The 27,519-nt window shown below is 46.5% G+C and overlaps 1 protein-coding gene across 11 annotated transcripts in view; it reads left to right on the top strand.

The window, feature by feature from the left end:
- The window catches only part of LOC105284583 (RNA-binding protein Musashi homolog Rbp6), a 589,200-nt gene that overhangs the window by 410,888 nt on the left and 150,793 nt on the right, over positions 1-27,519 (top strand). For 10 of the 11 annotated variants that reach the window (XM_026970601.1, XM_026970605.1, XM_026970600.1 and 7 more), the window contains exon 6: positions 17,523-17,615. In XM_026970601.1, coding sequence (XP_026826402.1) covers positions 17,523-17,615 — 93 coding nt within the window. Of the gene's footprint in view, positions 1-1,464; positions 2,441-17,522; positions 17,616-27,519 lie in introns of those variants that run through there. The other variant, XM_011348235.3, reaches the window with a different exon arrangement.

The following is a 27,519-nucleotide window of genomic DNA, read 5'->3' on the forward strand; positions in this document are numbered from 1 at the left end:
TAACCGGAACCATTCGACCTTATCCGAGGAGCTTCGACGGCACATTCCGCAGCGGCGATATTACCGAAAAAATGGCGATTCTTATAGCCGGCCTTCTCGCGAGCGCCGGTCATCGCGAGAGTCCGCGTAGAGAGAGTCCATAGTACTGGCGACCGGCCAAGTCACGTCGTGGCTCAATGAAATCTTTCTGGGTTAGTCCCTTGCTTCCTTCCGTGTTAAGTGTAGGATACGTTCACACGGAGCCGCCGGAGTCGACGAGCGAGGGAGGAGATCCTGGCCTCCGGCCAGCCAGGCAGGCGACGGAGCTGAGGAAACAGTCGGCCTCGGGATCCGATGGGAGTAGTAGTGGTCAATATTGGCCGGACCTGGCTCTGCTTCTCGAACGAGAACTCGAACTACTTGGAGTCGGCGGGTCGTCGCAGTCGCGTTATCCACGCAGCTGTCAATAGGATTCCGAGCGGATCGTAGAGATGCAAGGGGCATCGTTGCATCTCTTCGTCGCGACCGCGACGATTCGAGTTTCCAAATGACCCGATAATTGCGTATGACAGTTTTAAAACTCTGCCGCCGCGCGAATTAAAGTTACGAAATTAAATGGGACATCGCGCGTGCAAAGATGTAAACGAGACCAATCGGTACTGATTACTCGGACGATCAGCGAAGATTAAAGTCATTAATCAATTAAATGAAAGATTAAAGAAAACTCGATAATTATATCGGAAGTTCGACATCATTCTGAAATATTCTGTGCCGCGAAATCTACTCTCGCGAAATCCCATCGGCAGCGTCAGGAGGAGCTCGCGGACGCGTAACAAGTAGCCGCAAGCTTCGCAGGCAACATCCGGCGGCTCGCGCGCGGGAGTCCCTTCACTTCCGTGTGCTGGCCTCCCTCGCCACCGTATCCCGCCGTCAAGCGAGCGTGGCTCGGCGCAAGCAGTCAGGCAGTCAGCCTCTCTCCTGGCATTAAGTATTCCCGTTCGGTCGGCGTGGCGAGAAGGTTTGTGGCCAGAGGTGGTGAGGGCGCGGGAGGAGAGGTACGAGCGAGCGGCTCGGAGCAGCGTGGCGGGTCGGTCGATGCTGGGGTTGTGCTGCTGGTGAAGGAAGGAAGGAAGCGAGCGAGAAGGAGAAGAGCCCATGCCACCCTCCCCCGCCCCGTCACCCCCGTAACTGTCGCCCTTTCTCATTCACTCCCCGTCTCGCTCGCTCGCGCGCTCTTCCACTCTCCTTTCCGGATCGCTCTCCCTTCATCTTTCCTGTGGAAGCGCGCTACCCCTCGAGCAACGGCAGCGCCCCGGGGGCGCCTGCGCGCCTCGGAGGGGTAGCGCTCGCTCGAGGGCGGAGGACACGAAAGAGCGGGATGTTAGGGGGGCCCCTTCCCGGAATACTCTCACTCGCCCCTCTATCCGGCACCCCACTCCGTCGCCACCCGCGCGACCACCTCTCCACCTCCCCTCGCTACGGCTTCACTGCCCGGGCCTCCACGATCGCCCCATTCTGTTCTCGGCGTCACAGCGTGCAGCATTGAACCCGACGTACGGCGACGAGAAGCGCGACGACGACCACCTGCCTGTGTGCTCGCAAGTCGATCACTCTCCCTCTCTCTCTCTCTCTCTCTCCCTCTCTCTCTCTCTGTCACTCTCTCTCTCTCTCTCTTTCTTTTTCTCTCCGTCGGGACAGACGGGTGCTCCTCATCATCCGCCTCGCACGTACCCTCCCCCGTGACGTGACAACAGCGGAGGATAAACGACGCGGCGATTACCGGTTCACCAACGAACGGAAGTGTGCCGATCCAAGCGGACCTGTCAGAGGAGGGAAGGCAACACGCGCGTATCGATCGGCGATCTCGATCCCGTTCCCGTGGTTCCGCGTTTTTCACGCAACGTCGTCCGCCGAAGACTCGACGCTCGTTTCCAGTGTCTTCCGCAATCGCGAAAAGTGTACGTCCGCCGCGAATATCAGTCACGTCTTCTGAATCGGCAGCAGCCTGATGTGAGGAAACTTGTGCACGCCGTCGAGAGGAATCCGCAAGATACAGTCCGGAGGATCCAAGTGGTCTACCGCGGTCTAGCTCGATCTAGCCCGTCGTATCACCGTGACAATCTTTCGGCGGATCCCTCAGGGTACGCGTCAACTGTCAGTGAACCCGGCAAGACTCACGGAAGTGTCAATCGCACATCGTACGTGTTGTTGCACACACGTCGGACAACAGGTACACGCGCGTGTGTACGCGGCAATCCTCGATCGGCCAGGTTCGATCGGACCGAAACGTTCGTACCCGTTCCTCTCCCGCGGAGGGTAGAGCACCTCGCGCCGACCGCACGGCACTCGGTACACCACGGTGCTACTGAGTGACCTGCAAGTTCTCCCAGCCAGTGCTCATCGCAAGGTGTACACGACGGCGGTCACCACGTACATCACACCGCTCATCACCCCCGAGAAGGTACGAAGTGCGCGAAGGCACCCCTATTCCGCGAGGGTCCCCTTCGCCGACTTCACTGCGCGCGTATCAGTCTTCCCACGTCGAGTCTCGAAGGGCTCGCTCGAAGAGCTTGCGAGTGTGCCGCGGATGTGCGCGGGCGCGTGCTTGTGTATGCATGTGTATGCGCGAGTGTCGGCTTCCGCACGTATTCGTTGCTGGACAGCGCGGGGAGTCCTCCGTGTGTGCGTGAGTGTGTGTATGTGTGTGTGTGCAGTATGCGTGGGCGCAGAGATACGCGTGCGTGTACGGATGTGTGCGTGCTGTACGTGTGCCTGGCTATACATGTGTGCGTTGGCTGGGGGCATGTGTGTGGGTGGAGCTTGATCGTGGACGTCATCCATCGGACAGAGGCGGACCAACCAACCGGGGTGTCGGATATTCTCTCCCTCTCTCTCCCTCGCCAGCTCTCTCTCTCTTTCTCTGTTTCTCCTTCCCGCTCTCTCCAACACCCCCTTTCCCCTTCGATCGCTCCTCGCGCACTTTGTCTCTCTTCTGGTTCCTCTCGCCCGTGTGCTCCTCGCAACAATGTGCAGTGACCGAAATGTTTCACGGAGATGACAGCGAGCAACTTTGCCTCCTCCGATTCGCCCGCGAAGTCCGTTGCTCACGAAATCTTCCACGACTTCCGTTCCGTTTGATGCGGCGATAGGCACATGACGTCTTATCCGTTTGGATAAGATAATCCCCGCGGATGTTTTTAATACTCGAGACAGATTTTTTTATGCAGTTTGCTCTCATGATGACTTGTTCCCATCAGTTTTATGGGATTTCAGTGATTTTGAAAAATATACGAGCATTAATGGAACGAATAGAACTCTTGTTGCCCAAGAAGGTCACTTATTTGTATTATCGATATGTAAAAGAATGAATTATATTATTTTTAAATCTTTACTGAAATTGGAGTACAGTTTGCATGTGTGTGCTCTGTTTCAACCTTTGATATTTTCTTCCAAAATGTTATCGTCATGATTCGCTTTTCTGTCATATTGAACGGTCCATTCAACGCAATTATCGAAAGTGAATCGAGCAATTTCGCGTGTACATTGATTGTCGAATCCGCAATATTTTACTTTACTGAGCGATATTAATTTTTGGCTTTACCCCAATCAAACTCGTCACATTTAACAACCGTCACGGCTTGGATTATTTGCGAATGCATTATTGCATCGCTGCATTGGCTACAAGAGCATTGCTATCACGTTTCCTTAATAATCAAGAGAATCTTAACAAATTAATCTCGTAAGCACGTGTATATCTGTGTATTATTTTCATTCTACTTAATTAATTCTCTCAAGGATGTAAAAGAAAATTACGAAATAAGCGGGATAAATTCTCGCGGTTGACTGCACATGGCATTTCGAGCGATACATTTTATCCGGAAGAATCAGTTAATTTTTTAAATAAGTACCGCGTGGTAATGAAGACGAAGTTTCCGTGGTGGTATTACGGCTCCTCCGCGCGCTTTTAATAATCTCGCTGCGTCGGTACGTCAAATCGCATGAAAGAAATATTAATGGAATTAATAAGTTGAGTGGTCTGACGTGGATAACAGTAGAGAAAGAGAGAGGTAAAGCGGGCGCGCTATTTCTCTCTCGCGTGTACGCGCGCGCGCGCGCGAGAGAGAGCGCTCCGGTTTCTTATTAAGGATTCTCCACCCTCCCATACAAACTTATTATCTTAAGTCCTTCGCTTCTCGAGGCAGAACGATAACGAGATCGTTACTTTCGGAGCGCCTTGTGGCAGCGGTCCAGCAAGACTTGCCCCACGCTCCATCTCCTTTCTCTCTCTTTCTCTCTGTTGCTCGCCAACCCTTCTTCTCGATTTGCTATCCGCGATTCTTCTGCGATTCCTAGTCTCGAAACGACGCTTTATGCTCATCTGATGTCGATCGCATACATTCATGAATAGGTACCACCAGAAATACTCCTCACATCCGAATTACTTTCACTGTTCCTGTTTCTCTTCGTGATCATCGAGCATTTCTGATGAACAATTTCTGATGAACGCTTTTCCATAACGTACTTTGTGTTTACCTAGTTTGCTCGCACGCATGCACTTGTGCGTGTACGTGCGTGAGTGGAATGTGTAAGTAATGGTAATTGCTGCAAGTGAAATTTGATGGTGCATCGAATTTAAATCAAAAGCTGTTTGCCTTGCTATTATTGAATTCTAATTTATTAGTTTTTCTTTTTTAATTTAATCGGGTTTATCGAACGCTTCGTAACGATACTTTTTCTGCGACGCGAATTGTCAAATGTAAAATTTTGTTCATCCCTCGCTATTGTACACGTTTTAAGGGAGGAGGAAGATTCGTATAATAAAGAATAAATCCCATTCAAGATTACTTTCTCCCATTCGATTAGGCCGAGACATTTAAATGGAGTTCTTAAAGCCTCCCGTCGCGTAGGCGGAAATTGCGGTAACGCATTGTCACGCGAGATAATCGTCGCACGAACGATCCATCCACAGAGTTCCACCCTTATCTCCGCCACCCTCTTCCCCCTCGGCTGACCCATATATCGTATCGCGTTGTAAAATTCACCGTTATCTGAAATACAATCTTTACTTCTGAACATGTGCGGCACGGTTTTACAATCCGGCTCGAGATGTCCAATATCTTTTTAATATCGCGTTCCTGCATCTGCAGCGCGAATTCGCGAATGAGAACCGCAAAATATTTTCCAATCAATTATTTATATTCGCAGAACGTAGTTAGCACGTTGCTTTTCTCGATGCTCGCAAAAACTCAGGAACGTTTTATAAGCGAGAGAATGTCAGTACTTTCGTTGCTCTTCGTCCTTCGTGCCCGCGATGCACATTTTTTTCGCCGCGATGCTCGAAAATTGGCAAATTTACGTCAAATAAATGTCACAAGAACAATTAAAGTCCAACAGCGGACGAACTTGTCTTCGAGATGAAAAGCATTGTTCTTTTCAGTTTTTCGCGCGAATATCTTTGGGTTGACAAACGCGAGCACTTCAACGGGAGGAGATTTTGGATTTAAAGCGGCGATAACGAAACGTGTTATTACGAGCGAGCGAGATCCTAAACTGCGCCCCTTTAAAGTTTGACGCGTTAGGACAGAGAGGGTCGTTTTTTGCTGAGCTCCCCACAGCGATACGCCCTTCGGGGACAGGGCTTGATTGTTCTCTACCTTTCCTTAAGGATGAGATCCTCCGCCTCTCCTTCCAAATATCAAGCAAAATGCCAAAGTTTCCGGCTTGACGACTATGGCGATGCGCTCCTTACATCGTTCGGCAACGCCGGACTTCGCTTCCCGAAGAAAGCCTCGGATTGCTCGTTTCGCGAATGGCAAAGGCAGTAAGCGGATTCAGCGGTCGTTCCGTCTCTCAGTCTCGAAAAGATGAAGCACCAACGAGAAAGATGAAAATAATTAAGAAAATTGGCTGAAAACCTTAAAGAGACGTTTTCAAAGTCACAACGTGATGGAGGAACGAAATTGCGGAATTCAGAATAGAAGAGTACTTGAAAAGTCTCGAGTGGACACGCGCGTAGTGGGCGAATCGTTGCGTCATCATCATCGATGAGAAAAAAATCAGATGGTCCGTGCGGTCGTGAGGGACCGGTTGTTTACATCGAAACGCTTTTAAATCCGGGACAACGGAACAAGCGGCCAGTCCTCGCGATTCTCAGGACTTGTCATACGGTATGCACCCTTCGTGCCGCTGATTAGTAGCCGGACATGTAAAGGTAGATGATCGCTCGTCCACCAAAAGTGATCATTTTTCTTTCGGTGCTCAAGCAAGAACCGCCGATGACCACATGTCCGCTTTCGAGCACCTCGTACTCGAAAATAATTCTGCAGTTATTAATTTTGGTTAGGTGCAAATAAGTAATTTGAGGAATTAGCATTCAACGAACATGCGATAAGAATCAAAATTATGCTCCATAGTATTAGCTAGAAATGACGATTTCATGTAAGAATCTCAAAAAGATATTTTGCAAAAGATATTCTCCTGATTTTGTGTATCGTTATATTAGTCTACTTTAAAGTTTAATATTTTGATATTGTTGAAATGTTCTTTTCTCTGTCCAGTAAAAGCACAAGCAATTTCACTATGTGTCGGCGATGTTACGGTGCCTTAATTATTCGCCGGAATTATTTCTCGTCGAGAGTTTAAAAAATCTGTCTCGCCGCGCGAGCTACGCGATAAATAATGAAATTTGCAACGCCGTGCTAGGGGATAGAGTTGCGGCGCGCATTCCGCGGTTACGTGAATCTCGCGGTAATTATTAACAATGTAATCCGGAAATGGTCTAGACCGCGGAGAGCAAAGCGGTGTGCAGAGAGATACAAGTCGAACAATAACGACGCCGGATTACTTTATCGCGACTACGTGTAGTAAACCTACTCGCATGTGCGAATATTCGCGCGCAACTGCGACACGCGATGTTCTTTTACTTTCACGCTAACTGCACCCTACGCATTTTTTCCTTTTAATTCTTCCTTTCTTTCTTTTCCTCTCTCTTTCTTTCTCTCTCTCTCTCTCTTCTTTTTATCTTGTTCATCTCGTGCCTCTTTTATTTGATCCTAACTTTTGCGATCGTTTTGTTGATTACACATGAGCGCATTGCTATTTTTACTCGCACACGCATTTGATATTAAACATGCGTAAGCATATTGGCGATATTAATTAATACCTTGCAGCAAAATGCGCTTCCGGTGTTGCTTTATGATATGCACTTTCGCGTGCCAGTGTTGATCGCATTTCAAAAAATTTTCAACTTTCTCTTGTGATTTCTATAAATAGACACAAAGCGATTCAATAAATTATTCTCAAAATTCAATAGCTGGAAGTTTTCAGACTCGCATTTCATTAATACATGTTCTCTCTAAAAAATAGATAACGTTTAGAAACCTGCAATTTGTAACATCTATTCTTTACTCTCTTTTTCCAATCGCCCATTTATAATACAATCATTATAAAAGCGATGATAAATAATCAATCAGTACTATTAACATCCCCTCTAAAGCCATCAGAAATTAACGCGAGGCAGTTGAATAGACAATTGAATAGATGAATTGAAGAGTCCGCAAAATAATCGAACTGCCTTATGCCTTAATGAATCATACAGAAGGACTGCAAAGCTGAGTTATCGTTATGGTTCTCCGAGTAGGTATCTCTTTCGCCGGGTATTACAAAACGCAGAGGAGCAGCTATGCACAGTGTTACACACGGAAAGTGATGCTGCACACTGCGTGTGTCGCGACACGTTGACAGGAAACCGACGAGAATTGGAGCTTCCGGCATCGTCGAAGATAGACGTCGCCCGGCACGCACCGTGACCGCGCGATTCGTTAATTAATCCCGGCGTACGTGCGGTACACCCAAGATCCGCACTAAGAGCTCCCGACCTCATTCGACCGTTGAATCGCGTTGGCATAATACGCGAGTTGCGGTTTACGACGGTGATTTAACCGGTCGCGGCCAACCGAATTCGCTATGCGTCGCTGCGTCCCACCGCGCTCACCCACACTCGTCCATATTGCAATTTTCGTTTTACTCACGAGCACACCCGCGGCGGAGCTGCCGCTCGTGGAAACTCGAACAATTTGGAAGACATAATAATGATTCCGTGAATAGAGAGAAAATCCAGGCGAAGGCTTCTAACGTAACGGGAGAAGCAGTAATAATATTGTATCAAAGCACGAATACAGATATTAAATTACGAGGTTTATTAATTTGTTTAGAAATCGTTGCTTTCTTCTTCGATTATCATATACCATTTTATTTCTTCAAGAATGAAAAATTTATTAATTAAATAGTCTATCTGTCAAATCAGAGATCAAGAGAGTGATGCCGAAAGACGAGATATGCGCTGGTGCGTTAAATAGCTCTCGTAGCCTGATAGCGTGCGCATTTTCGTAACGATGAACATGTTATCAGCTGATTTAGCGTCCCGATTCACCGACATTCAACGGCGGGGTGACGTGAATCGAGACAAGGTCGTTCCGGCTGTCGCTCTACATTTTAATTGGCAGCACCGTACATTGCCCCTAATGGTGTTTCTGTTGTCGGCGATTGAATGGCGCCTCACAATAGCCGCCTTTACGTCCTATTCAGACCTTCCGCGAGGATAGCAAGGGCGGGCGGAGCTGCAGGGTAAACTACTATGAATGTGCTAACTCGCGGCCGAGGCGATTGAGTTTAGATCGCTATTGAATTTCTACGTGCTCGGACGGCTTAGACGCGCGATTATGTCCCTTTACGTCTCGCCTCTTCGAGAGGAAGCTCCTTCAGATGCGTGATCATCTAGAAAAATTCTCGAGAGAGAATAGAAGCATACATATATAAAAGAAGCGGGGATTAACGGATGGACGCGTATACAATTTGAAAGGGCTTTATCGCTTCATTCAGCGTTCACTCTTTCTCGCTGAGAACTTGCAAAGCTGGAATAACGATTCACAAATTACCGGCAGTGTCACGACCAGCGATAATCAGAAGATTATTATCGATCCTATATGTCTATCTATTTAAACGACGTATCGAACTATTCGCTGTGACATAGGTAGTTACTGTCACCGGGCTGTCGTTTGGTAGATTCAAAAATATTCCGCTCGCTATGTCTCGACCGCGCGAAACGCGAAAACTGCCAAACTCGCAATATGCTGCAGATAGATAAGTCTGAAACTTTATTGGGCTACAAGCTACAGCTGGTTATCGCGTCTTGCCACAATTTTTCACAGTGCGGTGGCACGAATGGAGTTTCAACCATTTTTCCACAGTTAAATCAAAACGGAAGAAAGCCTGTAAGCCGCTTAGCTCTAAATACGATCCCGCGAGGGTCGGCCCGTTTCAGTGCTCAATTTATGGTCGCCAGCTCTCGCAGCCAATGTCGTAGTCAGCGTGTCGGCGAAACTGCATTACGACACGGACGAGTTCAGCGTCGTGTCGTTGAATGCCGGTTATTTCGCGAACCTCTCCGGGAAAGGGAATCATGTCCCGAAGGGTGAGCTTTACGAGCGCCCCCGAAATCTCGGCATGACTCGATAAAAAGCACCCTGCGGGACCCGAGGACACCGGTTCCCCTTTTATCGTTCCCATGCTCGTGAAGGAGTCGGTCACGGGAATATCATGGAATTCCATCTTTCTTCGGCGCGGATTTTTGACATTGGCGACTCTCGCAAGGATTATTTATATCCGATGCGGTGTACCGCAAAATTAATAAATCTGCGTATTTGAATTAGTAATTTGTCGAGCCTGAGAACAATGCATTAATAGAGAGGAAAAGCTATTCACTTTGAAAGCTACGTGGTGTGTATTTTGGTGAATCCGATTAATGCACGTTGCATTATAACGTATTTATACAAACACTGTCGAAATTATGTAAAACTTGCTTTAATTCGTTGCAAAATTTTGATTTAACGCAGTTTACGAATGAAAAAGTTACATGATCGTGCATAATACAATACTCGCAATAAATTTTTATTTAGTGGAGAAAACAACGTACGTGGCAGGACGCTCAAGTTTTTGTTTTTGTTCGCAGCTCGCTCGCAAATAGTATCGATATGTTCAATTTATTCGCGCTCGTTGAAATACCGTGAAAGATGTAACACAGTGATGTGTCCCAAACAATCCCGAAACAGATTAAAAATACGAGCGGCTCCGGCCGCGGCTATATCGGCATGCCGTTGAGTTTGAAAGGCTCGTGGATATATCGGGCGCCCGAATAAAAAAAGGAGGCCTGATAATGCGCATCAAAGGCGCGGGCAGAAATAGAGGAGCGCTTAAGCCGGCGTGCACTTGTCGAGCGTCAGCGCTTTCATCTTCGCCCTCAAAGAGCAACTCGTAAACGTTTGATGCCACAGGATCAATAAATGTATCATGCGCGAGCCGACGCATTGGCGTTAAGTTTCCTCGGAAGAAAATCTTCGTCTGTCTTTCGCGTCTCCGGATGCGGAAATCGGAGATCCGGCACGTGAAACACGTTGATCTTGCATGAGTTTTAATCTTAACATCTTACCTTATCGAATTCAAAAATATATCGGCGTACTCAAAATATTTTTTATGTCGAGTGTTATTCGAAACAGTTTCGTTTTATTCTAAATAATTCGATAAATATTTCGATTTTTTTTTATCGATATAATAGAACAGAATATTACGAGCGCGTACTCTGCCAATTTAAACAATTCGATGCTTGGTCTTTTGCCGATACTGACAACGTGCTGTGTAATAAATCTGCTATTTTCAAGTTTCTATTAAAGATTCTTTGATCATTTAAGAGAGACGTCGAGTTTCTTTCTAAAAGCAAAGAATTCTATCAATGCAACGTTTCTCTCATTAAAGCGATGTTTTCGCACTTTAGTGTGCATACAGATTTCTATATATTCTCTTCTGGTGGAACATTTATTTGCACGTTCTTTGAGAGCTCGCCCTAGAAAGTTAATGAATACTTTTATCTACGTATCTATCTATCTATCTACCTAGTGTGCTGAAACACTACGTAGCCACTACGTGCCTTAGGAAAGGTGTAACGCAAGCGCCGGATTTACCGCGAGGCTTGAATACTGGTCGTGAAGAAATTCGAGTATCCACTCCAAAACTCTTTTACGGGAGTTCGCGTACTCGTTCGCGCGCATTTTTTTACGGCAGTTGCTTACTTCGAGATTCCGCTTGAATGGCTGACAGCGTGAACGACCTCGGGAAGCTTTTAGTTCTTACCAAAGTCCTGCGCGCGATTTTTATCTTAGTGTCTAATAAGAAATTTATCAGAAATGTTTGTCGTTCTCATTACACATAATCACTCCTCTATTTTAATAGTTAATCACTATTTCTTCCGTTAATAGTCAGGTGTATTGTTTCTTCCGATGAGGTCCCTTCTAATAAAACATTTTTTCTGCGAGAACAAATATTGACCCGTCCATTCTTTCCTATTATACGAACTTATTAAATTCTTCAGCAGTCATTCGGACTAATGTGTCCGATATAATTTTCGTTCGCGTTCAAACATCCCCATTTTTCGTTAGATCGAATATCGCGCTACGAAAGCACGGCAGATCCCGAAATAATCACCCAGGGTTGAGACTTCTCGGACGAGGAAGGGGTTTGGCAGATTCCCTGGTAATCCGGTAAAGTCGCAACTCAAACAGTTTAAGTCAGAATAGTGGCCGAAGGGTGGTAGGTTGCGGTCGTTCGGAGGGTGTAATGGGTGGGATTTAGGATTACGAGCGCAAGTGTATGTAACGTTCGGTCCAGCAATTTATCGATCCTCTATTCTTATCGAATATTCATCGATATATCTTGCAATTATTGAACGCATAACCTTACATTAATACAGATGTACTGAAAAGACTATATATACTATATCCATCATTTTGTATCTGTTACAAATTGTAGCTTTAAGTTAATTGTAACTTTAAGTGATATGCAACGATCTCGAATCAACTCTTATTCTTTTCATTTTACTTATCCTGATTCTGAACATTTATTATCTGTATTCTAACAAAATAATATTGCTTCTTTGCAAAAAGAATAACCACTAGTCTGCATTACGTCAATTTGAAGCCAGGGACCAAACAATATTATTGATAAAAATTTACTCCGCTAAATCATTAAATTAAATATATATCACGAAATCATCGATTAATAAATAATTAACAAAAGCACGGATTATACTATTATACGCCTCTCTACACGTTGGAGAAAATGGGAGGAAAACAAAATTATAAATTCCAGTCACGGAAGCATTGAATTCGCCTGCCTCTAAATTCGCTAAATCGACTCGTAGCGCGGCTGATACAAGCGAGGCAGAATTTTCGGAATATTCCCCGACCGGAAAACGTAGGATGAGGCATGCGCGTATAATTTACGTGAGAGCACGTTCTGCGGCGAGCACCAGCACGGTTCGCGCTATAGCATGGGAAGCTAGAGCAGAGTTAGAGCAAGGTACGGTCAGGACTGGACAGCGCGATAGCGATGTTCCCAGCTATGCTATGGAGCGACGTTGAGCGCCTTACCTACCGCTCGGTTACTGATAACCTTCCTTCCTTCCTGCGCATCCCTCTCCACCCCCGTCGTAGCTCCTTTCGCTATTTATGACCGGTAACTTAAATCGCGAAGCGTCGCGACCATGAGAGATTGCTGCAGCATGGTGGACGTGCAGAAATCCGCGTAGATAAAGGCGCAAGCATTCTCCGCTCGCGTAACAAGAAAATTTCAAATGTGTCGAGAAAGGATTGTTTTCCGGGTATTATGTAAACGACCGCGTTTGCATATTGGGCAAATAAAATGCACAAGTATTTAGCAATAAACGCGTTCCCCTCTCGCCTGTCTTGCGTCCAAATGGTTTCGTTAGGACGGGACGAAATCGAGACGACTTGAAAAAGGGGCGAGAGACTCCGAAACGTCAAGGAACAAAAGCGAGCGACGTTATCCGCAACGAATGGGACCAAAGTCGCCGGGTTGGCCAGGATTAATTCTTTCTGAGCGCTTCGGAACGCGGGGATAGATCGCACGGAAGACAGAAGGGTTGGAAGAAAGACTATAGATTCCCTGGGCGCTGGGCTGGCGGCATGGAGAAAAAGTAGGGCGAAAGGGCGAGGGACAGGCGAGGGCGAATCGGTTATCATCCCAAGGGTTGCGGGCTTCGTCCCGGGATCCCTCCGTCGCTTTTTCTTCTTTCCCTCCACCATTTTTTTCTCTATCTCCGCGTATCCTCCTCTCCTGACCCTATCCTCGTCCTATTCGTCCCTGTGACCTCGATTCGCGACAATGCGGAATTATCTTGCGCTGCGAATTTTCGATCGCCCCTCGTCCCGATTCGAAGACGCTTCGCCGCTGTCGAACAATTAATTATCGGCGTACGTCGCCACGTATGTTGGCACACGAAACTGCTTCTGATATAATAATATTTATAACGATCACAGGATGTAAAGAATAATGATTGGCTGCAATTATCAAGAATTTACGAGTATTTTTACTGTCCCAATAATAAATCATAACGTAATCTTTTCGAGGAAATCAGATAATAGAAATGAGTTAAAAATCGAACAGAAATTAATTCTATATTCTGTAATATATATATATATATATATATATATATATATTCTAGCTGTCAGTGCAGCATTATTGGTGGCATCCTGTTACGATTAAAGGCAAGAGCGAGCGGAGTAACATTTACCATACGTAGAGGTTATTGATTTTAAAGTCGAGTTGATTTGCCGCAACGGCGCGATGTAATAATACAGATGGCCCATTCAACCGTGGACACAATTCGTTACCGAAAGCTATTGCGCCACCAAATTGACGGTATACATGACACACAATGGGAAAGGATAATTTATTTATAACGGCCGATAACGCGGTTGTCTGCCATTTTCTTTTGCGCTCTCCCTTTTGTCGCAGGGCGCATCACGTCGTTTATCGCGAAACGCGAAATTTTCATAGTATTACGCTTTAATGCGATTACTTCGTCGCACTGTGCGTGAAACAAAGTAATCGCGACACGCATTTCGCGCGCTGCCGTCTAATAACGCGCGCGGTGGCTTTATACATCGTCCGTTTAAAAATCACTCTGCGTTCCTGGCGAGTCACAGGATCCCCTACCGTCTGTAAGGGGTAAATAGTAAATCTGTGCGATCTCATGGGAACGTGCGATTAAATACTCGAAACGATCGCGAAACGGTGACAAAAGCCGTTTTGCCGTTAAAGCGCGGACGCGCGGGACCGCCGATTAACGTTTGTTCCAATATTTTACTTGCCATTCTCGCCTTTCATACGTCCATCGCGGGGGCGGAAACGCCGCGGAACGCGGGACTGATTATGACATTTACGAATACATCGCAATAACGTGGAACGATAATGCCCAACGGCGATAAAAGACACGCTATTGTCCCTTTCTTTCTTCTGTTCTCTCTTTTTTTCTGTGTGTTCTTGTTTCTTTTTTTTTATGAAATTACGCGTCGCCATTAAGCGCGCCTTTTATTACGGACTTCGTTGGTCCCCGCTCGTCATTTGCGTTACACAATAATTTGTTATTGTTGGAAAATGAAGTTTTTATTTCACAGTCAATCGGTATAATGAAGCATAAAGGCCTGCACATTGCGTCCCGTAATAGCACCTAATGCGTTTTTATTTCTTCATTATATTTATATAATTTTCACGTTTTACAGAAGGTAAATCGTGATAAACCAATCCACAGCGAATGTGCAAATTTACGTAAAACAATTCATTCACATCGTCACAAAGTCATAATTAGGTTACGGAGGATTAATTATAAACGAATATGAAATTTCTGAAAGCAGATAGAGAATGCGTAGGTATCGTGCGGAGGTGGTTTCGTTTTCCTTTCTCCGAGGCGATTTCATTTTCGTAAACGCGGAAAAGCAAGGTAGAAACACGTACGCGGTCGTATCGAGTGAGAGAAAACACAAGATCGGGCAAAGAGAGATGGGACAACCCTCGTCCTTCTCTCTCTCTCTCTCTTTCCTTTTTCCACTTCCCGCGAACGATGAAACTATAAAGCCACTCCTAGTAAGTTGTAAAATTGTAATAGCCTTCCGGTATTTACATAATGCTACGGCGTAATAAGTGGAACTCGCCGAGTTTCCATTACCATTCCACCGCTATCCGCTCTTATCTTCACTAACGACCCGAGGGGCCCCGCTTTCCCCTCGACCCCTCCCGTGACTTATATTTTTCTACCTTATTCTTCGTCGGTTTAACCGCGCCGGGAAGCGATTCAACCCCCGTGTCGTCGTCCACAACCCCATCCTTTGTTCAAGTCGTGCCGTTGTGCGACGAAAATTCGACCGCTTATTCCGTTAGTCGATTTTCCCTACTCTTCCAAGCTGAATATACGCGAACTTACTTCGTCCCGAAAGCTGAGAGACAGTAATTGACAAGCTAGACACTTGCCTTGCCAGTCCATTCCATCGCAATTATCATAGGAAAGCTATGACGGAACTAACATATAGCGAGTTTCCGTCCACATTTTCGCAGCTCCCTTGTGATTAATGGATAACAAAATAAATTCAGAATTACACTTGATAAAAACCATGCTCTATTTGTCTGTAAAATCTGTAAAACGCGTTTTCCATTTTACGTAAATATTAAACTGCTCGAAATTCATATCATACCTCTTGTAGAATTGCCGGAGAACACCAAAGTCTCTCTAATTTCTACGGCAACGTGCTCATTACGCAATCGGTGTAGCAAAACGACAGAAAAAGATCTCGGACTGAATCTCGTACGTCGGTGGAGAACACGAGGAAAGTCGAATTCTGCTTTCGGCATGGGGAAGAGAGAGAGAGAGAGAAAGGAAAGCTGCAGCGGTTTCATTCGAATAAGTGGCCTCCTTAGTTTAGGTTTGCCTTCTCCCCATCGCTTCCTCCCTCCTCATTCTCCCTCTGTCCATCCACCGTGCCATTCTTCTTTATCCGTCTCTCGCCATCTTTCTCTCTTACGAGGAGCTTCTCGTCGACGAAATCGGGGCTAGTCGTTTATTTAATTTTCGAGATCCCGCCATTTTATTTTTATCCCCGGGACTTTATACACTTCGCTGATTAACCCACCTTCGCGAGAAACGTACCTCGCTCTGATTCCCCTTCGGGTAGGAGGAGAACGCCGAAACGAAGAACGCTGCGAGAAGTTTGCATGGCGGGATCGAAGAAGGGTTGCGGAGGGTGAAGGGTGGAAGTCGGTCGAGTTCAGGAGCGCACAGGGGACTCGCGTCCTTCCTGGGGGGGCTTGCGTTACTCACCGGATATAGAGATGTCTAAGCCCGGCCATCACTGAAATTGCCAGAGTTTACCTCTTCCGCTCTTTCCGCCGTGCGTCGTCTCTCTCCCTCTCTTGCTCTCTCTCTTTCTACCTCGCGCTTGCCTTCCTTTTCGCTCCGACCGGGCTTTCCTTTTCTCAGCGTGGAGCTTCCGCCCGTAAAATGTTCGACTCCTGCTTTTCATTCCGTGGCTCGCCCGCCCGCGGCTTTATTACAATGCGATTGTATTATCAAGATTTCAAGACTAGGAGTATCAGTCTTCCTTTCAGCTCCCTTAAGCTCTTCGCATTAATCTACCGTGCCGAGAGAGAATAGGAAAGAGAAAGAGAGAGAAAGAGAGGTGTGGTTGATATCACGGAGGAATCAATAAGTCGTCTCTATCGAATTATTCGCAATGTTTATCCAGCTATTAAATGCGACATTGCTGTACTTTATTTCCTTCAATTTACGACGCAAACGTCACAGACAAACAAATATTCGTTAATGTCGATTGTATTTAAAGAGTACTGTTAAGTAGTGGTAGAATAAGGATTGAGTATTTGTCTGCGATCGGTATATTATTCTAAATCTACCAGATCTGCCTTCCACAGGACGATCACTCAACTGTTGGATTTCCGAGCGCGACCATTTCTCTCGACGTTCGGGCGTGACTTTTAGTGCGCCATTCTTAGGTTCTATCCTTTAAAGCTTTATTTGGTAACGGTCTCTGGCAACAGCTGCCATTACAGTCTCCTTCTTACAGTCTTCTTCGCGAGAAACGCGGAGGGAAAATCGCGTACATGTTCCACTTCGTATTTTCTGAATTTCATAGAACCGATCGTCGCGAGTGTTTCCTCCATGTTTGTCTATTGTTACGTTATATCGAAGCGTAAGTTCGGCTGTTAATAATGCACCCACGTCGATTATTTACGACATCCCTGTCGATAACTAGACAGCTACACGAAACGCGAAGGGTTAGAAAGCTATGGCCAGGAGCACCGCCGGAAGAAAGTCGTCTGCCTGGAAATGTCGCAGACCATCCAGACACAAACCATCCATATTTGATAAGTTCCTTATCAATTTTGCTGGCACGATCGTGGCCGCGTCGGAAATTTTATTTCCTCCTCCCCGAGCATTATTAGTTCCATCTGACTCTTTATATTTTCGACTTCCGCGAATAGCTGCGAATTATTTAATATTGTCTAGAACGTAGCTATGAAGAAATTTTACGATTTCGGAGATGCGTTTTAGTGCGATGCGTCTGGATGACAAATCTTTGCACATTTTGGAATTAATGACTATTTTATTCTTTTTTCTATTGTAGATGGTGACGAGGACAAAGAAGATATTCGTCGGGGGATTATCGGCGCCGACGACGCTGGAGGACGTCAAAAATTACTTCGAACAATTCGGTCCGGTGAGTAAAAAAAGCACACAAATTTACATCGTTATTGCATTGCGCTGAATTGCAAGGCTAAATTCCCATTGAACTCGGCGGATTTTATTTTAATAAAATAAAATCGGGAACATTGCGTTTCGGAAAACAATGAACAATTTCTTTGACGACTAACGCGTTTGCTGATTTCCGGTTTTGAACACAGAACGTAGATATTCATCAGCTCGACAAATGTAGAGTCAAGATGTTGGCCGTAAAACTTTTAATGTGATTCCGACCTTAAAATGTGAATTATATCGTAATCGTTGATTACGTATGATTATGCTTCTGCTGGATTCACGAGCAGCAAGAGCAGCATCATTGCCTATCATTTCAGTTCGTTACATTATCGATGTATCGCGCATTCTCACCATTTCCTCTCGCGTCGCAAAATCGAGCGGCACTGTCGACGACTGTGATTCATGGGATTTACATTGTTTAGTACTTTTGCATATTTTATTGGCCATTTCGCGCGAAGCGCTATTGATTTTTGGACGAACAAGTGCACTCATTTCCATTTACACGACGTCAACGGCGCGCGACGACAATTCTGCCTCTCTCTGTAGTTCCCATGAATTTTGATCGTTATGGCTCATAACGGTGATATCGAGGTATCGCTGTTTGGATTGTTTCAAAATGCGTGATGTAATGTTATTCACGCGCAATGATCATATTCGCTCTAGCGCCCTAACTTGTTCGTGGATTATAGAAAAAGTCAACTTTTGTTGTAATAATATAATCGCGCATTCAACTTTCTCGTTTTAATCGTCTTTCATAAATCATATATACACTTCTCTATAAAACTTTTAAATTTATATAAAAGTTTATATAAAAGTAACATGTTGAAATTTGTTTTTAAATTGTCATATGATAAAAATCTGTATTTTATAAGCAAGCTACTCCTATCAATTTAAAAATCGAAAGATGTCAATACTTAATATTACATCAAGAAAAATTCTGAACTTTTTAAAATTTGTGTTTGCCTCTCAAATTATATTAAACATCACGGTTGTATATATCTCGCGACATGCAATCTTCATCAACATAAATGAGTTTGCATAACGTGTAACAGCTGACATCAAAGCAAAAGCAACTAGGATTAAATTACTCCAATCGCGATCATTAAAACAAATCAGATCGTCGGATCTAATCCTGGACCCGTACGTGGTTGCGAACGGTGAACCAAACTTGCCTCCTCGTAGAATGACCCGATTCGAGCCGGGTCAGCCTGGCAAAATGAACAGACCGAATGCGCCATAAAAATTCTGATAGCGCATTTCCATTACGGGTATGAATCAGATTTCTTGTCGCGGTCAGACGTGCATATTGTACAGGACGTTAAAGTCCACCGAGCGATCGTCCGTACGGCGGGAACCGATGCCGCTTATCATCGACAGCGGGCATCGAGATACGAAGGGAAATTCGGGAACGCCGAATGGCCGCATAATAAGGCGGTCCGGGTCGTCCGTTGCAGATGCAGCTGGCGGATATAGAAATTTATTGGAAAACTTGGTCGATTCCAGCCGGCGGAGGATGTATGTTCGGCTCTCAGGTGACACGGTGTAGTCTCGATGGGTCGAGTGGACGTTAAGGGCGAGCGGTCAGGGGGAGGTGAAAGAGGAGGAGAAGGAGGAAGAAAAGGAAGTCGAGGAGTGTACGACGTTTGTGCCCGCGGCTCGTGGCGCGAGCCAGAAATGGACTTGAGATATCAGAGTTCGCCGTTATCTCTGGCCTAACCCACCTTCTCCACCCTCTATAATCCTACCCTCTTTCTCTTTCGTTCTCCACCGAAAGCCTCGTCCGGCATTGAATGCAGAGTTTCCGGCTCGGCTAGTCGAAGCTCGACTTCGTTCCTGTCTACATGTGTGTACGTATATGTGTCTGTGTGTGACCCACATCGGAGATATCAGACGTACAGGACGCCATTTCGGAATTCGACTCCCACATAGCACATACGTGTGGTACGTGTAGACACACATGCTGGTCCGTGTGTATCACGCACATGTGCGCACACTGCTAACAACGAGCGTGTACACGCTCGCGCTACATTCGCACCCGGAGCGATCGAACCGGTCGAACAAGGGCGAAGGGCGGAAATTTGGAGCCGCGCCATTTGCAAAAGTAATCAGAGTGCGATTCTTCCACGTGAGCGTAAACTCGGACGCAGGCTACGCCGCTCTACGATCGTCGGAGGCTTTCGCGTTCTCCCGATATTTTCACCTCCGCATCGCGGTTCGATGCGGGGCGCGACTGTTGCGCCGAGAAACTACCGTCTGCGGCTGCCACTGAATTCGGTGGTGACCTGCAAAGCTTCCGCTTGCGGTGATGCGACGCCACCGACTCTCGTCCGGTAGAGGCACCAAGACACCCTCCTCGTGGCCGGAGCGTCGCAAACGCACTTGGAACTTGCGAGGCGAACTCTGCCGTACTTTCCAGCGACCGCCGGTCTCCCGGGTCGGTTGGCCCGATGCTCCATCTCGCTGATACGTATCTGATTCCACTTTTGCTGCGCGGCAGCACGAGGGTGGTAGCGGAAACGGAAGATCTCCGTCGACGAAACAGCCAGACCGCGAGGCAGCTGATAAAGCTAATGGCATTGCCGGGAAATGCGTTATACTCATTGCGTTCGGGCTTATGAAACTTTTCGAGGACGACCGCTGCGTTTTAACGAACACCTGCACGTATCTGCGACTGAAGAACTCGGACAGATTTTCCCGCATTCCAGCTTCCCTTTAAATAAGGCTACTCGGTCACTTTAATCTCATTTTACATATTCCGGGAATTGAATGTGCACGTGCGCGATCTCGCTAAACTGACAGCTTTCAATTTAATCAGATTGCATCTGGAAATGTCATTCGAAGATAAATCTAATAATTTTAAGTAATCGCTTTTCACGTATTTTACTTAAAAAGAGGAAAAAACCTTTTGATTAATATTGAACAAGTATGATGATACAACTGAGCGTTGAAAATCGATATCAGACAGTTTTGGAAGATTGAGTGCAACAATCGTGGTTGACGGTTTATCGAGCGTAACCTGAATGCTCTTCATGTTAATCTGGGTCTTCTGCAATGATCGTTTGAGTTCACTTTCATCACTTAAATCTTCACTTCCCTGGCATCTTCAGTGCACTTAACGGTCGTTTTTACGGTCCACTAGTTTAAACAACCGACGAATGGCGCTTCCTCCATTATTACAGGCGGATCGTTGCAAATGAACGGTAACAAATACCCACGTAGCGGGCATCAACTTTCTGTCGTCATTGTAATTTGGAGAGAGCCGAGCCTAATAGTTAGCGTGAATGCAAATCTCGACCCGATATACATAAATTGGCAGCGAGCCTTCCGCCTTCCTCCAAGCCTCCGGCGTCCAAGGCCGGTCGGTCGGGTATCGCAGACCGCCGCCAGCACGCGATTTAAAACTTAGATGAGGCCGTCCGGCGACGTTACCTGAAAAATGAATGGATCCCCGAAGAGAGCGAGAGCTTAATTGCACTCGCTCTCAACCCCCTTTCCGTGCCGCGTCTCCCTTCGTCTGCCTCCTTCGGCAGCCGAAGAGCTGGAAACGAGAGTGGATGAAGCGGTGAGCGAAGCAAAGGGGAACCGCTGGTTACCGATGGAAGGCCAGACCTCTTTGACGATGTACTTAACGGTCGACTTGAAATTAAGAAATTAAGAATTAATACGAACTTTGTGTGGAGGCCGGCCGGTTCGTCTCTTTCCGCCGGCAACCATCGCGCGGTCGCGATTCATTCACACACTTCCCGCCGGGACGAATTTTTCAAAGGACCGCCCGTTCAGGATCACTCGGCCGAAATTCGCTCGTTCGGATGTCGAGAAGTGATCACGCTAATCACACCGCGATCACCGCATCCTGCTGACCGCGAGCAGCTCTGAGGACTTTGATGGACTATGTTGTCGTCCATCTCGTTGCTCCGACAGATTCGTGAGACATTAAAATTGCGCGAGTAATGAAATAATTCAGTAATAATTGTTTTTTTTTAAGAAACGACTGCAAACGAAACAGCGTTCGTTTATCTCTCTCTTTTTTTTTACCCTTGCGTAATCACGTCCAATTGTACGTGTAACGCGTTGCGAGTGCACCCTGCGTGTGACCAAAATCTGAAGCCGAAGTAAATAGTCTCGCTCGCCACGCTCGATCGAGTTTCTCTCGTCGACTTTGTATATTTCGTCGATAAATAATACTTCTAGCGTTCGAACCGTTTCCGCTTTGTTCCTTTTCGCGTAGAATATTACCGCGGTCTACAATACATCACTTGCAATCGCGCGCGCTCGCGCGCTTCCAATATTCGTTCGCCGTTTCGTTTTCACCTGTAGAACACACGGGGGGGTGGGACAGGTGGGAAGGAGAGGAAAGGGGTACTGGGGGTGGAACGGCACGGGCGGGAGGGCACGGGGACTTCTGGGAGTTCTCCTGCGTCTGCGACCCCGCGCGGCTGCGTGGCTGAATAAATAAATTTAATGGCGCTTGTCACGTAGCAAAACGGGATAAATTCCGGGCGTCTGACAGCCATTTAAAACAATGCCGTCGCGAATACACGCCATTTGTAACCCGGTGCTTTTGTTTCACGTTGCTATTCATTCCCCTGCAACCTCCCCCGCGCGCCGTTGCACCCCCTTCGCGCCACCACTACCGCGTCACCTATTCTATATCCACCGACGTCACCATCGTTCGACCAATCCGCGAACCGGGAAAGCCGCGCCGGCACGTTGATAGCGGACTGCGCTGTCGGATTCATGCTTCATTTTTTATCCCCGATAAAAATGCAATTAAGGCTCTTTGATAAGGCTCGAGTCGCGCGCCCATTGTACCCCTTTCTCGACCTTATATCCCGATTCCATTCATCCCGACCGGTTGGAAATGCGCCGGCCATTATTCGCGCGGAAAGATCGCTCGCCGTGAAATGTCAACGTCCTTCAGTTTCTTCAGATGCAAATCCCATTCGATAGTGGTGCGCTATCTAAACCGCACTATAGACCGTGTAATGCATAATCTTAACTTGTATTGTGTATTCTCAGATACGATTATACTGCTAACTTTAAGAGTTGTATGTATATTTTCTTTTTATTTCAACGTTATAATAAATGACGATTTATTCTTCTCAATTCCGAGCATTAATAAATTAATTCCAGGAAAAAGGGAGAATATTAAACTTTCTTATCATATTTTTCTGTGCTTGTAAGAGCTTTTACGTGTCTTTTTATTTTAACGTGTTATTAATTATTATTTATTACATAAAAAGAGCTGTTTCACATTTATTGACCTGCTGGATGTGTGTAAATTGCATGGTGTTACATTATTTGTTGATTCGTGAATTGTTGATCGAGTAAAGCAATTTACTTAATAACTACAATGTTGTTATATTGACACCTGGTTGTTATTTCATTCATAATGGTCTATAAAATAATAAAAAAAGAACTGAGATTTATCGACAGTCAATCGTCGACAAAAAACGTTCGTCACTACGACATCATGTTATTAATCTTCCACGAAGAATTGCGCAAAATGCTCGATTTTCGCGGAACATATTCTCGCGCGAACACGCTAGCTCGCAGAAATGCTGGGGGATTAGTCGCGCATCTGCCTCGAAAAAGGGATAACGGGCGTAACAGCACTTCGCGAGCGCTTTTTTCCCGTCGTCGTGACGTAACCACCGTATATCACGTTATGGCGCTTATCAGACGGGCGTACATCTCGAGCGTTTCGCTGTGACGAACGAGGAGAACAGAAAAGAGTCGAGTGGAGGAAGAAAGTAAGCCAGGTAGAGAGAGAGGGAGAAGAAGCGTAATTTCGCTTCTTCTTTCGAAATTTCTCAGGCCCGAATGGCGGGAGTCAGCGCGTCGCGACGCCGCTCGCGCGCGCTTGTGAGCATTCCTTCTCCGAGGATGAAGGGTACCGTCGCTCGCTCTCGCTCTCGAGCGAGGGTGCTCGGGCGTGCGGAATGAAATTTATGAGGGTCCTTTATTCCGGCACTTAGAGGGCGGGGAGATCCGGGGGAAGGACCAAGGGGGAAAGGGGCGCCTCGACTTAAGTTTGAGCAATTTATTAATTTCCCCGTATTTCGGCACGACCGTGGGGCCGACGCGTCTCGTTCCAACCCCTTGAGAAAGAGATCACACTCTCGGGCCCCCCTCTTGCTCTCCGCTCCCACTAACGGCGAACGCGTCCCCTTCGTCGGGGGTTCGTAGGCGAATCGTACATCACGCGCGTGTCGCGAGAAGAAGTTTAACGTCGCCCACAAATCGTGCCGCGCGCATTTTTATGCTCTCAGTCGAGAAATCCTCAAGTCCACGTCCGCGCTCGCGCGGACGATAATTTATTATTTCGCCGCATACATCATTCCCGTGATTATATCGCGTTTACTGGCGGTATTTTCGCCTGTACTCTAAGCTACGCCGGTCTCCCACATCCGTAATTAATATTCATTGCGCTTGGAAGTTCGTCGCATTTGTCAGCAGCGGTGGCTGGAGTAACCTAATTTGCGCGTTCAGATAGTGGCAGGTCGCCGCGGAATCTCATATTATTTTGGCAGCGTGTACCGGTATTTCAATAAATTCGCGTCTGGCGAGCTGCTTTTTTCCGAAAATCCAATTTTTTCGCTTTCTCGTCGCTGCGACGAGCCGTGTCGCTTTTTCATCCGTTTGGTGACAGCCGCGCGAAATTGACCGTCAGTTTCGCGCAGAATAAATCTCGGTTCAGGAGAGACGGTCCTCGTCTCTCCCCGATAAGCTCGTCGCACGATTGCTATACGCAGCTTTTGTCTGACGATGCAAGCATCATTAGCGTCGAGCTTAATGAGCACGCTAATCACCAACAGACCGCGCGCCGTGTGCCGGAGCACCCAAGAGAGAAGGAAAAAAAACTACTGTGCTGTGTCTGTGTGTGAGACGCGTGGCTACAAGAGCTGAGGTGAACAAGTGCCACAAGTCTGTGTGCGAGGACCGTGAGGGGATGAAACGGTGGACGAAGGGCGGAGAGAATTGCTTTATTAGTCTTCTCGACTGTTAGAATTTTACAAGAGCACGATAGAATCTGCGATAATTGCCATTGACTGATGTATCGCCATCATTTACATCACTAATTACTGCAGCATCAGAACTAGAGCAAAAACAGAGTAAAATAAAAAAAAGAGATCAAGCAAGAACGGGGTACTTAAGAGGATGCACAGTCAAAGCACACATCACACATCACATCTCACGTCTCTGAAAGATGTAATTTATATAGTTTGCAGTTTACAGTTTATAGTTTCTAGAACGCGGATGAATTACTTCTGGCGCCGATCTGTTGCACGCAATTACCGCGCAGTTGGCGAGATACAAAGATATATGTTTTGCGATTCAACACCGCGTGCACGCACTATTGTTCGCCGGGAGGAATACAAAATGAGTAATACCGATGTCGATAATATCAATGCGCGCGTATCATTGAGAAGCGCGTTAGATCATTGTGCAGCGAGCGCTGTGTTTCGCTGATTTATCGCGGCTCTTTCTCCCGGACGAGATTGGGCGCCGCCTAATTATCGCGATTCCGATTTACGATTGCATCTCTCTTTCGGGTTCCAGGATTTAATTCATTAGCCACGTTGATTAACGCATTCATTATTTCGGTAATTACGCAAATGTAAATACGCCACTATTCATTTATCCGCGCGCATTATTATAATTAGCCGATATTCACGATCCTTATCGTTTTACCTGCTATCACAATTATTTGCCCCGAGTTTTCGCGTTACGCGTGTCAGCTCCCGCATTGGCCACGTTACACGTCGTAATACATCAGATGGTTAAACGCTGTAAATGCAAACACGCCGGGATCGTGGAAAAATGTTTCGGACCCTCTGGATATTTACTTTGCAACGGAAACGTTTCGCCGCGCCGGTTCGTCGATTTTTACTAGCCAATCCCAAACTGGATGCTGTCAATAGTTGGCGCGGACTAAACGAATTAGAACGAACGAGGAACAATGTTAGGAATCCTGCATTGAGTTCGGTACTTCGGGGGTTAATGCTACTTTCTGATGAGCGTGCGTGTGCCGGTCCGTCTCCACGTATTAAGAATTTAGATTACTGACTACTGATCTTGGAATTGCGCTGCATTCATCGGGGATTGTTGAGCGAGCGCTACCTTGTCGCCACTTTATCCAGCGATTTCGCGAAATCTGTTTAGAATTGATTTAAATCCGAGCTCCATTCTCTCGCAACAGGGTCAAGTGGAGCGTAAACCGCTGGTCATTTACATTCTCAGACAACGCGGTCCGTATTGCGCGAGTATTTGCTCGGCCGTTTCGGGCGAGCGAGAAACAGGCAACGAACAATTCCGGACGAAGTGCCGCTTTAGCGCCCGAACCCGTGTCGTTTTAAACCCGCATGTTTTGTTCCCTTATTTCCGCGTTAACTGTGCGCGAGAGGCGAGGCCGCTCGTTTGTCCGCGTAACGCTCTTGTAATTGCCGTAATTATTGTCGTGACCGAAAGTTGTCGAATGCACCGGGAAAGACCTTCATCGCTTGCGTTTTTGTTGCGCGAACAACGCTACATTTTAGAAATTGCACGCTTGTTTCGTGCTTGGATTCACTCGAAATTATTCCCGTTGCGTTCCGTGGGGATTAAACACAATCTAATCAAATTCTAACAACATGTCATGGAAATGTTATACTGCGACCTTTCAAGCGAGTTCAAGTATAATATTATATCTGTTGAATATACAGTTCTGATTAAAATTTGCAAACTTTATGAGACAAACACGTGTATCAAATTAATAATAGATAAAATTTCTATACATTGACGGCATTTGTCGCGCATTTCACAACATAATATTATTATGTATCTTATCGAGGACAGGCAAGTCCTCGAGCAATGAACGTAGTCAGGAGGAAAGACACTGTATCACAATTATGAATTCCTTTCATGCTCACCGTGCGCGTAATTCATCAAAATTCATGATACATGAGGTATTTATCGCCATTGTTTATCGTGAAATCTGCAAGGTAATGATAGGCCTATATTAAAGATAGTACGTGCGGGGGAGAGAGCGTTGAAGGCAGGAGGCTGCAGTTAACAGTCCCGTTAAACATTAACTGCCGTTCTGCAGTTTTCCCCCATAACTCCAGGTTAACTTTGATTGCAGCTAACGGCCCCCAGGGATAGTACGTTTAAGAGGAAGCCGGGGGTAGGACGGGGTGCCGCGCGGTATGGTAGAATGGGTTGATGAAGGAGAGCGCGCAAGAGGGTAGAGGAGGCCGGCGGCGGGTACGGGGGTGAGGGGAAGCCGTGAGAGAGGTGCGGTGGGGTAGTTAGGGGGGAAGGTTGGACTACAGGAGGCATCTTATAACTTCTTATAATTACTCAAGACTCGAGGGTTTAACTGCTGTTTAATTCCATTCGGCAATTAACTCGCGCTTTATCGGCGCTCGAAACACCTCGAGCCATCGTCTCGGACGGTCGTCAGCCGTGCCGTTTTATCGTCGGCGCGGCCAAGTGTCCGCATTGTTCCGCATGCGGAATGGAATCGATAACGGCGGAAACACGATTCCGCGATTGCGATCTCGCGGATAAACGAATTGTCAGCGTCGAGTGATTCTACCTCGAATAAAGAGAGAAAGAGAGAGCAAGAGAGGGAAGAAAAGTCCGACAAAACGTACAATTGTCCCGAAAGGGTGAAGTAACCCTCGAACAGATTAAAGCGGCAACTTTGTACGATGGAAATTTTATTTAGTACCACTGATTTCCAACATTAGTATTACATGTTTCACCGATATCCGGCAATCAACGTTCGTTCGAGAACAGCGTTTCGGTTAGAAAAATCGAGGAGGACATATCCCTGCGAGGATGCATTTCGAAGGAGGGCACCCGTAGCATCGCCGCTGAAA

Source organism: Ooceraea biroi, chromosome 6 (genome assembly GCF_003672135.1).
Source record: "Ooceraea biroi isolate clonal line C1 chromosome 6, Obir_v5.4, whole genome shotgun sequence".
NCBI lineage: Eukaryota > Metazoa > Arthropoda > Insecta > Hymenoptera > Formicidae > Ooceraea > Ooceraea biroi.